At 35.6% G+C, this 17435-nt stretch overlaps 2 protein-coding genes across 3 annotated transcripts; both read right to left on the reverse strand.

The window, feature by feature from the left end:
- Positions 1-514: 514 nt before the first annotated feature.
- LOC104221231 (HVA22-like protein a) lies at positions 515-3202 on the reverse strand. Its single transcript, XM_009772245.2, has 5 exons — positions 2933-3202; positions 2752-2778; positions 2535-2657; positions 928-1171; positions 515-790 (listed from the first exon to the last, which is right to left on the reverse strand). Exons 1-5 carry the CDS (start codon positions 2998-3000, stop codon positions 725-727), a joined length of 528 nt encoding a protein of 175 aa, XP_009770547.1. The 5' UTR covers positions 3001-3202; the 3' UTR covers positions 515-724.
- A 10539-nt stretch (positions 3203-13741) lies between these two features.
- Positions 13742-17190, reverse strand: LOC104221232 (transcription factor bHLH47). 2 transcript variants are annotated; one of them, XM_009772247.2, is made up of 5 exons: positions 17057-17190; positions 16354-16472; positions 14923-15041; positions 14657-14784; positions 13742-14400 (listed from the first exon to the last, which is right to left on the reverse strand). In XM_009772247.2, the coding sequence occupies exons 2-5, from the start codon at positions 16419-16421 to the stop codon at positions 13990-13992; spliced, it is 726 nt and encodes a 241-aa protein (XP_009770549.1). In that variant the 5' UTR covers positions 16422-16472; positions 17057-17190; the 3' UTR covers positions 13742-13989. The 2 variants fall into 2 exon arrangements, with proteins under 2 accessions (XP_009770549.1, XP_009770548.1); XM_009772246.2 differs by having other exon boundaries at positions 16354-16944; positions 17057-17172.
- Positions 17191-17435: the final 245 nt, after the last annotated feature.

Genomic DNA, 17435 nt, shown 5'->3' on the forward strand with positions numbered 1-17435 from the left:
CTTGTTGCAAAACAAGCATCAGACTACTACTCCAGTAGCTTGGCTTGGTAACACCTATATAGACTTATGCTCCACCGCGAACCACTGCCCTTAAAACATGAGCGTTTCCCTCCTAAATGGTTATCCTTGTAGTTAGATTAAGCACCCAATTAGCCCTTCTCTGGTTGAAGAACTACATCCCTTTCTATGTACCCTACCTAAAGAATCATCACATAACAACGAAAAGTTATAAAGAACATTAAAAAAGGTTAGAAGTGCTAGCACACCCGTGTAAGTGGAAGTACAATGCAGCACTCCTGTTGGCATTTTAAAATTCGCGCTCAAGTCAGGCAAACGATCACTGTGAGACATTCTCAGACCTATCAAGTGATCAAAACAAGAGAAACCAAAGTTTTGATAGAGATCAAAATTCCTTATCCTGCTGAAGAGAAATAGACTAACGGCTCTCATAATCCTTAACAAAATGCTTGGAATTAACAGTGACTGATAAAAAGTATCTTGGAAAACACCTTGGTGAAAAAGCCATAAACAGTATAAGTTTATAACTTAAAAGTTAAAATACAGGATTGCAAAAACTCTCTGAGAGAAAAGCTAATAGTCCAAACGTACAAAGACCAAACCATCAGTTTCGGGGGACCTCTTTACAATGGCAGATAGATCTCGTCCTTTCCTAAAGTACTGGAGCATCAAAAACCAAACTAAAAGAAACTGTAGTATACAAGGTTCAGTATCTGTAGTCGTCATCATAAAACACGTAATTGCTGGTTTGGGGCCTTCGTTCTCCTTCAGCCTGCAGGTAATGAAATGAGCCAATCCTTAATCACGTGAATTATGCGATCTCAGCCTACCTCAAGTCACTTGGTTTCTACATGTTTCTATGGCATTCCCTCAAAACTATAAACTAACACGGCGAACTGATTACCGTACCTTGTGGATCATCTCCTCAAATGCTTGGGTTCCGTGTTCTTGTATATATTTCTCTGCAGCAGTTAGGATGTCATCAGGCTTACTAAAGACATCCTTCTTTCGTGGCACATACCAGATGTTAACTGCTTTTCGTTGGACGATATAAGGCCTAATATAATGCTCATACACATATGCTGCACCATTGAAGTAAGGTATGACCAACCAGCAGGTTGTGATCAGTTTTGCATATGACCAGAAAGGAAGCCTGACATAAAAAGTGAATAGAACATATTAGTGCAAAAAAATTCAGATCTGACATTCGGAAAAGATTAGTAGAGATTACTGATATAGAAGAGATTCATGTACTATGTCAGAAACTTTTATTTCTGTCCATCCAGTTGGAAACAACCAAAACTACAACTTAAGTATTTCCAAATACTGGAAACACCTTGCTTTCTCTTTTCCTTCCAACATGACAAATATGACTGAGAAACATGAACCAAAGAAAAGTTTTTTTTTTTTTTGGGGGGGGGGGGGGGATTTGTTTCCTAACCTTATACCTCAATGTGGAAAAATTTATTTTGTGCCTCACACAACTAGCGTCTAGTTGTGTGAGGCCTCTTTTTTGTCTCACAATTGTGTGGTCCCAGAATTTTGTGGACCCAAATATGTAAGATATGGGTCCACAAATGTGTGAGATAAAAAGAGGCCTCACACAACTAATGTCAGTTGTGTGAGGCACACCATAAAATCACTCCTCAATGTGACAGTACCTTGTGCTCAAACATTTTCAACCAAGCTAAGGTCAACTACATCACCACAGCTCATTTTTTGCATTTATCATGGAAATCCAGTTTCTTGCAACCATGTTCACAATGAATTGTCAAACAGAGCTATTAAGGTCACTGCTCTTGTTTTAAATATACTGGTGAAGATTCCACTATATGAGTGCTAACTCACTCGGAAATAATTCATAACTATTGTCAAGACTGACAGTTGCTCCAAGAGTACATGATCAGATTGTAGATGACTTCACAGGAAATTTACTCAAAAATCAGAATCATTTTTCACCCAGACTGACAAAGTTCGAGCATCAATTACTTCGTGATTCTCATTATTTCTACGACTATGGTTTACTAAAGGACTGTTTGGCTTAATAATTCTTATTCCATCTGATAGCAAACTGCAATCAGCAGATGATCTTTCTGTTTCTTAGGTAGCACGTCATCACTCATCACTTGTTCAACGATCTACAACACCAAAGTTAAGCCTCTATCTACCAAGTTAGTAAAACTTAAAACCATTATCATGCTATCAAAAATTTAGTAATTCAATGTCTCTTTATTCTTCTATAATAACTATTTAGAAACTAGGACGGAAGAATAAGATTTGGCAACGAACGCAATGCTCAAATGCTTATGCAGAAAGTAAAAAAGGGTTATTCACAAACATGGTCTGTTATAAGTATTACTTTTCTTCCTCTCCATCCTGACGTAAGGAAAGGATATTTATTAATTGAAGGACCATCTTCCATTTACAGTGATAAAGAGACAATTATATCCACTTGTCATAGAATTCGACAAATATTAGCTCAAAAGCATATAAAAATCTCGAGTGAGGACTATTACCATTCAATAAGCTTGGCAAAGGTCAGCTCAAAAAGTGTAATCATAGAGTACAAAATCCAATATGTAAGCCATTGCTGATCATCCACAGGAGATTTGCTCTCTATAGCCCTTATTGAGGCATACCTGCCATATAACGCAGAGCTTAGTACCAGAACATCACATGTGATGCACTAAGGAAACAAATAATAATAAAAGCACTACGCGAAAACACACTTACAGAGGATAAACCAGACTAACCACAGGCCTGCAATACAAGAAAAGAAATTAGCTTAACAAGAATAATAAATTGCTCCTAAATTGATCTCTATTAATCTATGAATAAACTAGAAAGAATCATTTTTAATACAATTAATAAGAAAAAGGTGAGTGCGAGAACTAGATTGAAGAAAGAGAGATACCCGGCAAGAATGTCAAAGTTATTGAGTATAACCTTGAGGAAACTTCCTACACCACCAGATCCTCCCATACTGTAAACTCCAAAATTAATTATATTATGACTTCTAAAGAGAGGTATAGCTCTGAGATTTGCAGTTATGGCTGCAGTGTACAGAAGAAGATGGGTCTAGATTTGGGTCAGTGGCTGATGAGGATAGTAAGAGTTGTTGCTTTGTTGTTCAGAGAAGAGTAAAGTTAGAGAGAGTTCTCGTGTCGTTTCTGTGAAAACATATAAAAATAAAAATAAAAAACAATTCGCCTAATATGTTTCTTTTCTATTTTCGAAGGGTGTGTTTGGTATAACGGAAAATGTTTTCTTGAAAAATAAGTAGTAATTTTATTTATTTATTCGTGTTTGGTACGCAAATTAAGTAAAATGACTTCTCAAAAGTATTTATAAATAATTTAGATATAATAAACATGAAGCCATAAACTTTCAAACCAACAACCTTCCGAACTCACATTTTTCATAAACTTTCGAACCGCTAAACTTTCAAAACTATGAAATTTCTAACCCGTAAACTTTATAATTTCTAAACATGTAAACTTCTAAACATATAAACATCAGAAATCATAACTTTGGAATTTGTAAAATTTTGAACCTTTAAGCTGATAAATAAAAAAACTAAAATATATTTTATTTTAAAAATTCGGGGGATGAAAAAACAGAATTTGAAATTACGAATAAAAAGTAATTTTTTTTTGTGCGTGAGGAGGGTTGGGGTGGGTAAGGTAGAAAAACGAAAAAACAGAAATTTGAAATTGCAACAAGAAAAGGTAAAAAAATAATTTTTTTTGCGGGAAAAAGGTGGGGTGAGGTAGTAGGGTGGGTGGTAACGGAAAAACTGAAATTTGAAAAAAAAAACTTTTTTGGAGAGGAGGGTGGGGTGAGTTGGTGAGAGTATAGGGAAGGTTGAGAAGGAGTTTTGGAAAATATTTTCCCTTCTTTTGATAAGGAAAATATTTTTCTCCAATTGGAGGAAAATGAGTTCATAAAGAAAATATTTTTCAAAACATTTAAGCCAACCAAATATGAAAAAATTAAAAAATATTTTCCGAAAAATATTTTATTTCATACCAAACACACCCTAAGTACTTCTTCTGCTTCGGTGCCAACTAATTTACATATTGTTTTTGGAAAGATATTTTTTTTTTCAAAAAAGAATTAAGCTCTAGGGCTAAATGCATGCAAATTAAAGAAGTCTTTCGGGTTCGAGCCTTGAATATGAATTGTTTTTGGTAGGGAGCGCTTCTATTCGAATAAAGCTTTACATGGTATGAATACAAATATAATCGGGCTTCAATAGCTATATCGAACACCGGGAAGGAGAAACCCAAAAAAAAAAAGCCTCTCATTTGTAATTTGTCATTGTAAATGAAAACGGTTCACTTCTACGTGGAAATTGACATAATGAAATTCACATTTAATTGTAAAAGTAAATTTTTGCCCATATCATTAGACTATGAATCCTAATTTTTTCAAGCTAAAATTTAAAAGAAACATTCAAATTGTTTGGCAGACACTATTCAATGACCACTAAGAATTCAATCTAGTGAATCTACTTTACAAATAATCCTTTTCACTTAAAAACATGATTGTTACATCCATGATCATGGCCATTACCAGAGAAAATACATTTTTTTGGTAAAATGAAAGGAAAAAAGAAATGGAAGAAATTATCTCCACAAGAACATAAAGTTGAATCTATGAAAGTAAAAATATCAGTATAACTTTGGCTTTCTCCGTGGCGCACTTATTTTGCCTTATCTTGCTTCTCACGTTTCCTTTTTAACTTTTGATCTGGAAATAAGTCAAATTTAAAACACAAGAAACAATAAAATGATGAAAAAGAAAGGGTAACTAGAATATAGAGTCAGAAGCGAATTCAGAATTTAAGTTAGTTTAATCTTTAAGTTTATTGTATTTTTAAATCATGAATTTATATCTACTATTTATTTTAATAATGGAAAAGAGCTAAAAATATTACTATCGTTTGGTAAATGATTTACTTCAAAGCTCCGTCTATCTTTTGGTCCAAAAATACATCGACGTTATCTTTCGGACTAAAAATACCCCCGCGACTAATGGAAGTTTCTGTGGTCCCCTTTTTAATGTGTTGGCAGCACGTAAGTAGGCCACATGGCTCCCCAATCTGGCTTGATTTCTACCCGCCCCAGATTTAGACCCGCCCTAATTTTTTGGATTGGACATGTTCTTCAACCTTCGAATTTGCGTTGAAAATTCACCCAAATCCATCTCAAATCTATTCCAAACTCCCTCAAATTTCAGATTTAAGCTCCTATTAATGTCCCCAACAAAATCTAATAACACATTCAAAATAAGTTACAATTTGAAAAAACTCCAATTTCGAACCAAGGTTTCAAAAGAGTTTTAGTAGAATTATAGCTCCTTCTTCAAGGGTCTCATTCTCAAATCAGTTTGAATAGACGTATTTAGGCTCAAAGTACATTAACCAACTAATTCCAACAACAAGTGGCGAATTTTCAGATCAAAATAAAATTTTACTCCAAATAGGTCTTCGAAAAGCTCTTCGTTGAAATTCTTCTAGTTTGTTATTGATTTGGAGATTATTTGTGAATACACATTGTCTTGTCGAGTGAAACACTTGGAGAAAAACAGTCCACTATTAAAGAACCCCTTGCAGCTTCGCTTGAAAAGACTTCCAAATCTAAAATTCGTTCTCAAAATTGATTGGGTGTTGTTGGGAATTAATTGCTGAACCTTGATATGGAGTTTGGTTGGAACAAGAATTTGGAGCTCCACTTGAAAATTTTTAGCCACTAATGTTTTGTTATTTAGAAAAAGTGATGGAAATGGAGGAGAAAGGGATAAGATCTTGGGTTAAGGTTGAAAAATTTTAGTGTGTTGATCCAATAAACTGGAGCGGGTTTAAATCTAGAATGGGTTATATTTGATCTGGACAAGGGAGCCACGTGGCCCAATTATGTGCTGCCAACACATTTAAAAAGGGATCACATAATTTTTTATTAGTCGCGGGGGTATTTTTAGTCCGAAAGATAACGTTGAGTGTATTTTTAAACCAAAATATGGATGGAGCTTTGAAGTAAACCATTTACCAAACAATAGGGACATTTTGGCTCTTTTCCGTTTAATCATACTATATTCTTACACATAAATTATATTTCGCGTCAAAAGTACTGATTCAAGTGAACTCGATATCGTCGCGCTAAATCCGCCCCTGAGTTGAATTCACTGTATGAGGTTGCTAAGATGATAATTGAAGAAGTGGGAATGGGTACACAAAAAATCAAACCCCGTTAGAACTTTTTAGGCAGCCTTGGTTTGAAATTAAATGTTTTTTCAAGATTTATTTTTCAACCAAACACCAAGAAGTTTAAACTTCAATTATTTTTTAAGCAAACACCTCGATGTTACAAGATGAGTAAAGGGTAGATAATCAATAGCACAAAATATTGGATTCGGTGCGACCGCCCAACAACTCAACCCAACTTCCGGAACTTGTACATTTGTCCCTTCCTTGCCATTGTTCTTTTTACCGCAATTTGATTACCAAAAGAACAGCTTCTGGTAGGTTCTAGTGAAATCCTAACCTAAGAAAATGAGTGAAAGATCTAATTCCTGCATAAAATACAAACTGAATTGCTTATCTTTGGATACATCTAAGTTCCTCCTTTAAATATATTTTTGAGCACTTTTGATCTTCTTAATTTATCAAAAATAAACACGTTTAAATTTGCCACTCAGAATTTATTAAATATTTGACTATTAGATATCAATGTGTTCACTTTTAATTAAATTGGGCAAAAACTATTCAAAAGTATATTTAGAACCATTTTATTAAAGCATAAGGTCTTGGGAAGGAAGAAGAGTGATTGGCATGAAGTGGGGCAGAAAGAGGCGATTCAGGTTCTCTTTTAAAAGGATTGGATTTGTTGCTTGCCTTCCGCACCTTGATCAGTCTAGTTCTATTTGGACTAATCTGAATATGTGTACTGAGTAAAAGCGAAATATCTTCTCTAAATTCTTGACAGAGGGAAGCCCCATGACCGACCGAACCTTCACTTTTGTCATTTTTTTCAGAAATCAGAATTCCAACAATAATGACACCACGACAATCATCTCTCTCCTACCTTGTCAACATAGAATGGACTAGTACTAATTTTGGCCCCTTAGAAACCAATACCTTGAAAATGACTTCAATAAACATTGAGGTTTACATTCTACTAGTTAACATTTAAATCCGTAGATGTCACGTGAAACGCCTACTTATAGGTTTTGTTTGCCGACATATATTTTACTTATGTGAACCTATTTGTTACAATCCATTCACATACGTTAATTCATGCGTAAGTTACTCGATGTAAATCTAAGAAAAGATTGTCTTTGATAGGAGAAGAAGTTAATCCTATTGATCTTAAATGATACATGGGTATATCAAGGTGGTTAACAAGTATTAGAAGTTAAACGAATTAAGGATATTGTAACCCGTATTTTCGGGTAAACCTAGAGGTGCTTAACATACTCAAGAGGTTGTGTTTTAAGTTATTTGAATCATATAATATCCATATCATAAGTCTTGAAGTCAAACGAGTTATAAAACAAAAATAGACAAAAGTTGTCGCAACTTACGTTCATAATTTTACTTAAACTTTAGGTCAAATATTACTAAGCTTTTCTCACAATTTACTTGGAATTACAGAGTGATCTACCCACCAAATTGAAGATATACGAGTCTGGTTTTCAACGCATTAAACCGTTCGTCGATACGATATCGGAGTAGAGAGATATTCTCATTTTTGTGAGACTGCGCCAAGTAGCTCTCTATGGGGCCCACATAGGTGGTTTAAGACATATGGATAGATATAATATGCCTAAACCCCGTTTTAAGTCATTATTTTTCAGTGTATTCTAACCTTAGAACCCTAAAAATATTCTCTCAAGTTTCTCTCATGATCCAAGACCCAAACAAAGGGCAAACAACACAAATCAAGTGTCGGGAATTCTGTGGCGCTAGTAAGTTTCTTGTTCTTCTTGTTGTTGCTCATTTTTTTGTGTTGTTCTAGCTTGTGTGGGAGGTTATTTTAAGGGGTTTATGTTATGTAAATACTCCTTCAAGTTTTTACTATCAACCCTAGGTGATTTCAAGTCTTCTAAAGTGATTCTAGTGCCGAAAAACGCTAATTGATTGCTAGTTTCGCTTCCTTGTTCTTGTGGCAGCATTAAAGGGATATTTCGTGGACAATTAAGGTCAAATTGGAGTTGTTCTTTATTTTAAAAAGTAAGAAACCTCTTATTCTACATGTATTTAAGATTATCCAAGTTGTGGCTAAGTCATTGAAGCTAGAACTTGTGAAATATACATCGAAAGGCTTGATAGTAATGTTGTTGGTTGGTGGACTGTTTTGGGAGGCTCAATATGATTATTATTGATGTTGTTTTGGCTGTTTAGTGATTGTTTTGACTTGTGGGAAGTCATATAAATAAGGGGAAGTTCTGTCTGTTTTATCATAAAATAGGTTGTGGTTGATACATAATAGTTACGACGCCTAAACGATAACGATAATGTCATTTCTCTTATTGTAGACTAAGGGTGTTAAACGGGCTGGGTTAGCCCGGTTCCGGACCAGTCCAGACCAGTTAAAACCGAAACCGGCCCGGACCGATTAAAGGGGGATGGGTTAGGCTGGGTTAGGGGGACACGCGGGTTGCTCCGTTTACGTTTGGGATATTGGTTACCCGGACTGGTCCAACCCGTTAGGTGAACAGTGTTCGTAAACCGGTTAACCGGCCCGGCCCGGTTTAACGGTAAAAAAAAAAAAATTATCTGACCATTGGCAACGGTCCATTTCATAAAATGACCGTTGTGAATTGTACAAATAGCCCAATTTTGTTTTTTTTTTAAAAAAAAATTAACCCCCTTTTCAAAATCTATAAATACACCCCCCTCTTCCTCATTTTTTCACTCATCTCTCATCTCTCAATTCTCATATTCTCTCATTCTTCAATCTTCATTCCTCACCTATTAAAGTGCAATCAACTATTTGACTATTTTTTTTTGGAATTTAATTTATCGTAGTATTTATTTTTTGAAATTTGAACAATTGAACTTCAAAATTGGAACAATTGACGTTTCTTCGTGGTAACATTGGAGTTGTGGAATCATCAAGTGCTCAATTTATTGCCGAATTCGGTACACTCCCTCCAACTCTTTCTCTTATTTACTATTTTATTTGCATATTTATTTGTTTTGTTGCTAGTAGTTAAATTCTTACAATATGTTTAATGCTGCAAAAAGAGTTTGTAACAAGGTTACTAATCGGGGAAATAAAAAAAGAGGTAGTACTTCAGGTTCAGCATCAGGTAGTAATTTAAATACCTCTCCAAATATTCCTGAAACATTACCTGATAAAAATATAGATTATGAACAATTGCATGAAGATTTGGGTATAGATGATAATGAATTAGAAATGGAAGATGAGATACCACTTACACCTAGTAGTGTTGGAGCTGCTAGCAGGGGTGGTAGTCGTGTTGCTAGTAGTAGACCACCTGTGGCCCCGACTAGTAATCGTAGAAAAAGAAGTAAGGTTTGGAAATTCTTTGAGGAAATAGAAGGTATTGATAGAGTTAAATGTAAACTTTGTAATGATACTTTTAAACATAAGACTGGGGGACAATTAGGGGGACTGGGACACTTAGTAGACATATGAGAATTGAGCATCCTATAGAATGGGGATCTGATGGAGATGGAAATCAATCAACTTTAAACCATACTACTGGTGGTCTTGTGAAATATGATAAAATGAAGGATCGTGAGGAGTTAGCAAACATAATTGTTTTGGGTTGTCTACCTTTTTCTTTTGCTTCTTCATCATATCTTATTATGTATATTCAAAGGATTTACAATCATTTATTTAAAGTATCCCTAGAAGTACTTGTAGAGCTGATATCTTTAGACTTCATGGACAATATCAAACATACATACGTTATTTGTTTAGCCACCTTCCTTGTAGAGTTTGTCTACCTCTTCTGATATTGGCCATGTTGTTAATGGAAATGATTATTTGACAATTACATGTCATTGGATAGATGATACTACTTGTATGCAAAAACGTATTATCATTTTTAGATATGATGAAGATCAGAGTCATACTGTTGCGTTTATAAGTAGTACTATTTGTGAAGTTGTTGAATTTTATAATCTCAAGCAAAAAATATTGTGTATGTCTTTTGATAATGCTTCTAACAATAATGCCGCAATTTCAATATTAAAACTGCATTTGCAACCATCTCTTGATGAAATTTTTCATGTTAGGTGTGCATGTCATGTTTATAATTTAATTGTTAAAAGTGACCTTGATTTATTTTCAACTGAGATTACTCATGTTAGAAGAGCAGTTGGTGTTATTCAAGGAAATAATAGACAATCTAGAATAAAGAAATTTAAGAATAAGTGTGTCCAGTATAACCTTAAACCCAGATTCATGCCAGACGAAATTGTTACTAGATGGAATTATACATATATATTTTTAAAATACTGCTACAAATATAGATTCCCAATAACTGAAGTGTCGTATTGTACTGATCCAAACCGTATGTTTACAACTACTACTTGGGAGGTCATTAATGATGTTGTTAAATTTTTACATAAATTTTATACAGCTACTGTTGAGTTTTTTGGAGCATATTACCCTACTGTTACTATGGATTTAGTACATATAGCTGAAATTTCTTTTCTACTCTTTGAATTTAAGAAGAAAGAAAAATATAGGGATGTTGTTGAAAAAATGCAAGCAAAATTCAAAAAATATTTCTTTCCAATTCCTCCGATTTACTTAATTGGTGATGTTTTAAATCTTTCTATTAAGATGTCTGATTGTCACCAATTAATGAATGATTTATATACTTATATGAAGATTAGACCAACTGAAACCCCAGATTTATATACTTGTATGAACAAGCTAAATGAATATTTACAACAATTATGCAATTATTATGCAAATATAATTGATGATGATACTCTTAATGTAGGCAATGTTAATCCCACTATGCATTGCACCACTTCTGCTACTGTGGATGATGAAGAAGGCCTTGATAGTTTTAATATTTTTTCTATATTTTCTAACACTCAAACCAGTAGCAGGAACATTGATGAACTTCAATTCTACTTGCAGAAGCAAAAAGAGCCTCGCACAAAGGAATTTTCACCGTTGGGATGGTGGCATGAGAATGGAAAGCAATTTCCTGTTCTTTTCGCTATGGCTCAGGACGTGCTGAATGTGCCAATTTCAACTGTTGCATCAGAGTGTGCATTTAGCCAAGCAAGACAACAACTTGGAGACACCTGTCACTCATTGGGAAGCAATGCTTTGGAAGTTTTAGTATGTTTCAGAGATTGGATTAGATCGGAACGAAGAAATCAAGGAAGTGAAGATGTTGATAACCCAGAAGACGAGGAACTTGAAGATATATTAACACATGGTAACCCAACCGAATTTAACACTCCAGAAGAAGGTCACTCAGTTCATATTGATTATGAAGAACTTACTAAGGCAATGCAAAACCTTTGAATTTACTCTTTTTTGGTTAATTTACTTGTTAAATGTAAACCTTTCAATTTGTAAGTTTGAATTTTGAAATAAATGTAGCATTTAAAATTTATAAGTGCAATTTTTTTCCATCTTACTTGTATTTTTTATATTAATATAACTTACAATAGTTATACAAAATACAAAAAGAAATTAAAAAATACACTAAACCCGGCCCGGCCCCCTCAACCCGTAACCGGTACGGTTCAATTTTTATCCGGATGAACCCGAACCCGTTAAACCCGGTAAGCCCCAACCCGTAACCGGCCCGGACCATAACCCGTACTGGTACAAAAAATCCCAACCCAGCCCGACTCGGCCCACCCGTTAAACACCCTTATTGTAGACTAAGAAGTCGTGACATTTGCATAGCTTGAGGTTGGGCAGTATAAAATGTATGTGAGGTTATCCCTTCATTCTTTTGCACGACTCCGATTGTACATAATGTAATGAACGAGCTTCCAAAAATACTCTACTCTTAAAAGCTAGCAGTACTTACATTGTTTCCCTTCTTATGGAGTGATTGATGTTGATGTTGCTTCTCTTATTCTTATGTTATCAATGTTGTTGGTACTTCCTGATTCTTATAAGATTCATGATGAAGAGTTAGTCCTAATAACGTGTACAGAGGATACCGACCTTACGCCACTCCGAAAGGCTCAGAATATTATTCCAATGAGTCCAGCATGCATTATATATATATATATATTTTACTCTACCGAGTCACGCTATAGACGGCCGGGTACGACACCTATTGTGCAATCACTGATCAGTTGGGTTTTACCGAGCTCCACGTGGCCAGGTACGATTCTACCGAGCCTTATGATGGCCAAGTACGTTTTTACCAAGCCTATTATGATCGGGTACGATATGATGATGATGCCCGCAGAGGCGTATGTTTTAAAAGTTTATGTGTATGTATATATATGTGTGTGTGTGTGTGTCTGTATCATGCATTTCATGTCAGTAGCCCTCAGAGGTATCCATATGTTACAGGTTGTATATTCTCTATCCCTATTTACATTACTGTTCATACTTATGATTTCCTGCCTTGCATACTCAGTACTTTATTTGTACTGACGTGCTTTTTATTTGTGAACGCTGCATGTCGTGCTGCATGTTAGACAGGTAGACGCAGCTCCCCCACCACAGTAGGCTGCCCGGTTCAGCGGTTATTGGCGAGATCCTTTCTCCGGACTTGCCGTGGTCTTGGTATGCATTTTTGTTATAGACATTATGGGTATGTCGGGACCCTGTTCCGCAATGTTGCAGCACTTATGTTCCTTTAGAGGCTCATAGACAAATGTCATCACATGTATAGTTTGGAATGCCTTGTCAGCTGATTTTTGTTGTGTAGTCTTTCATGGCAGCGTGATAGCTCGTACCCTATATATCGTTTCTTGACAGTCTTGTCATCCCATGTTATATATGTCCATGCCATTATCTTTCATTGTTAGTTGTTCATGATCCATATTTACCATTTATATTGATCTCGTCGGACCTTAAAGATAATAAGGAAGGTTATATAAAATGTACATTGGTGCTCGACACATATAGCCCGGGTGCTAGTCATGATCCTCCAATTTGGGTCGTGACACTATTTCCTTTTTGATCCGTTCAAAAAAGAATAACCCCTTTCTAAATTTGAAAACAATTTAGCTTAAACTTTCAATTCTACCCTTAATGAGAAGCTTTTATAACCACACAAATACTCTAGGCCCTTTTTGACTTGTTTAGGACCACAAATTCCAAAAGTCTTCATTTTTCTTAAAGTCCATACCCAGTCAAATAAGTTCACATAAATTAGAACGGAGGGAGCACTCCCTAATATTAATACTACTATGTTTGCTCCCAATTGATCTGATACTACCTCTTTCGCGTGATAGTTAACTAGATTATCGTTGATCAAAACAACGAAAGGTTATATACCATAGAGAGCTGCAAGTCCAAAGTATTGCTGAATTTGCTGCTTATCGTCTAATAGCCTGTTTGGCCAAGCTGTAAAAATAAGCTTATTTTGAGAAGTGTTTTTTTTTAAAAGTGTTTTTCTCAAAAGTACTTTTGGTGAGAAGCAGTTTGTGTTTGGCTAATTAGTTTGAAAAGCACTTATGAGCATCAATTAGTGTTTGGCTAATTAGTTTGAAAAACACTTCTGAGCATCAATTAGTGGTTGACCAAGCTTTAAAAAACTGCTTCTAAGTGTATTTTTCTCAAAAGTGCTTCTCAAAAAAGTGCTTTTGGAGAGAAGCTATTTTTTTCTGCTTCTCCAAAACTGCTTCTGCTTCTCCTCAAAAGCACTTTTTTTCCTTCCAAAAGCTTGGCCAAACACGCCAAAAAAAAGCACTTTTGGCCAAATAGGCTATAAATCTATAGAACCAAATTATACATGTCATTCTACGGATGCCTCATTTCTTCTAGACTAACATTATTATGCACCATCTTGAACTTCCTGTCCTAATAACCGAGGCCGCTTTTCAAAGATTTGGGAAGGCCATACATCAGCTGGAGTGGGATATCTGGCCTGTGGTTTCTTCACAGTAGATGTGGGTGTAGATGTGGACTTTGTAGCATCGGGCGCTAGATGAACCTGGGGATTAGAACTAAAGGGAAAGACATAAGCAGGGTTCATAATTTGTGAGTCTTGAAACGCATGTGCTGAAGCAGGTAATCTCATATAATTATTTTGTAAGGCGAACTCTGGGTGCTGAATTTCTGGAGGAGCTAGATTTAGGTCGAGATTGGTCTTGGCTTCCCTTGCTTTGACCTCATTCTGCAGTCTGCCAATTTCAGCCTCCAGAGCTGAAGTTTCATCCTGAAGCTCCTTTTTCTCCACACTCAGCTGTCAAGAAGGCAGATTTAGGAACATGTATCACACGTGTAAAATCCGAGAAAGCCGCTAATTCAGATTAGAAAAGCATAACAGCAGAAAAAATGAGAAGCTGTCATAATTTTACAATGCATACACTACAAATGAGTGGATTTAACCATCCTGGATGAGGAATGACGGCAGAAGCAATCATTCACAGAAAATAAGGAAGAGAAACAACGTAGAGAATCTCCAAGCTGGCAAAAATCCTGGAATTCAGGAAACTTACATATTGAGATTCAGACAGCAAAGTTGTATTTTCTGTCCTCAGATGCTTGATCTGAGAAAGTATGTCCTTTACAAATCGAGCAGCTTCATTCAAGATGGAGGCTTTTCCATTCATCTGCTCAGATAGTTCTGCAACAACAAGGCATCTCTGTTAAAAAATTGGCAATATCTAAACTGAAAATGTAGAAATATTAAATAGAGGAGCCACGTTTGGGATTTGTCAATGATGAAAATGGTAAAGTTAATAAGTAGCATTCATGACATTACCAAGAGCATTAGCCAAACCAAGGAAAAGCTCATTTAGATGCTCTCTCTTCAGCTTCTCTCTCTCAGCTTTATGTATTCTTTTTGGGGCTTTCTTCTGATTCTTCTTGCCAAGATGAGAGCTGTATAACAAGAGAGATTTACAGAATCAGGACTCACTGTAGAAGTGCCACTGATAATGATCAGTAGAGCAGTCAAAATAAATATATGAGAATGAGTACACAAATTATCACTGTACTTATACTGAGATCTGGAAACCTTTATGCGGATCCAAAGAAATAAGAACAGAGCTATGAAGAGGCAGAAGTACATTCTAAATTTTTGGGAGGAACATTTGCAATTTAGTCAATTTATATTCAAAACTCCAGATTCCATTTTTCCCGTTAAATAGGTAATTCCAGATATCTATTTCTATTGCGATGCTGTGATTAACATTGTAGAGCAGGGTAACAACTTCCAGGTAGTTCATTTGGGGGAAGCTGGGCCAAGATCATGTATTGCTTGAAACAGATCAGGCATCAGTTACGATGGGCTATCAAACTTGAAGACTGAATTCTGTTCAAAATCTTCAGATCCTTCCATGAACAACAAGGGAAAGATCACCAAGACATCAATTCACCCGACAAGCCTAGATGACTAATTGGTCTATAACTTCTTCTACCCAGTAATTCACCAATATTCACCAAACAGTCTACCCGGCAAGCCTAGATGACTGGATTGATTAACTGAGGACGATAGATCAGCTGGATCTCTGTGACAGATGAAAAGGAACAGAACCTCAAATATTATCAACTTTTGCCAGTTAGAAAAAACTGCTGTCTTACTCAAAAGATTTTATTGCTAAGTTCAAACTTGCAGAAAGGACTAAAATTTCTTGCTGAAAATTACAGGGTTTGCAAAGAGAAAGCTAAAATTCTTTGGATAATATAATTAAGCATCCCAATCACTATGCAAACTACCAAGAGGCATATAGTATTTTCCAACTTATGGTGAGATATCTACAAATTGAGTCATTGGGTAAGGTGGCATTGAGCTTTTGCATAACGCAACTGTCTTTTGAAAACCATAGTTTCTGGCATCATCAATCCCGAAAAGATTCACGCCCAAACTAGGCCAACTAACACACAAGCAATTTTTCTAGTTATAAAAAAATTCAAATAGAAAGAACCTCACCCTATCCAGACACAAAGATCACTCCATCCATGGGCATAAAAATCTGTTATTAGGGGTCTATGCTCTTGAATATATTTAATCAGAAGCGAAGCTTCAAATAAGAAGCTGTTTGGCATCAACTTTGTATACAAACCAAATCATAAGTTAAAAAGTAATTAAAAAGTAGGCCACATGCTTATTGCAGATTCCAAAATTTCAAAAGAAAATAGAACAATATGACATTCATGCTACAAAAAGTGATCTTGATCTAAAAGAACTGACCTATCTAGCGAAGTCTCCGCAGCTGTAGTATCCTTTTCATGTATTGGAGCAGGACTTTCTGTATCCATCTCTAATTTCAGTCCACCTTGTAGGTGTCAATGAGAAATGCTACTGGCCGTCTTATGAAAAGGAGAAAAGGGGACAAAAGAAAAGGTATTATGCTTAGGATAAGATACCCAGTAGATCAAAGATGGACGAGCAACATGACCAAGGTGTTACAATCAAGCTGAATTCATTCGAATGTAACTAAATTGTTGTGCCAGCACGGTATACTTCATAAACTCAGGAGAGTGCTGATCACTACTTTACAATCCATTTTCCTACTTTTTGCTATTAAACAGCAGAATACAAGTTGTACTGTTTAAATCCAGCGTCATTCATTGATTAAATTGAGTTAACTCATGAGAAGCAGAATCCTAAAAGAAATTAACTCTTTGTTTCAGAACGTTTTGTTGGAAACAGCATCTAATCCCCATATATATAATATTTATTTGTTCACCAAAGCAAGAACAAAATTTTGTAAGAAGCCCCATGAGCTATGCACTTCTGCCTCTCTCCAGGTAAAATGTGTACGGCACTAACATTCAAAACCTAAAAGAATTTCGTAAAAAAAAACCCAAAGAATCAGCATCCTAAATGAAGTAAATCAGTATGAAAAATGAAAATTAATGAAATTAATAACCAAGGAGATTCATATATGTACCTCTTTGGTTCTTGGGAATGATTTGAGAGTTGCAAAATAAAATTAGGGAAGTTGGAGAAGAGTATGTAAGAAGAGGAAGGCGTGTGGCGAGCAGCTGCTGGTGGAGATTATAAAATGGGGAACACATGAGAAGCGTGCCACGCGAGTTGTGTTCTTTTGTCATATAGCAAAACCGTACACGTTCCACGCTTGCATTTTCCACCCGCTTTGCCCATACTATACAATGTCATTCTTTATTTATGCTCACACGCCCCCTCCTCAATCCTCTCTTCAATTATTAAACCCAACTCCATCTTTATCCTCCTTTCGTGTGATCAATTGTGTCGGGTTATTAAATTTAAAGACCAAACTAAATCAATAAAACTTGGGCTTTCAGTCT

The sequence above is a fragment of the Nicotiana sylvestris genome, chromosome 3 (assembly GCF_000393655.2).
Source record: "Nicotiana sylvestris chromosome 3, ASM39365v2, whole genome shotgun sequence".
Lineage (NCBI taxonomy): Eukaryota > Viridiplantae > Streptophyta > Magnoliopsida > Solanales > Solanaceae > Nicotiana > Nicotiana sylvestris.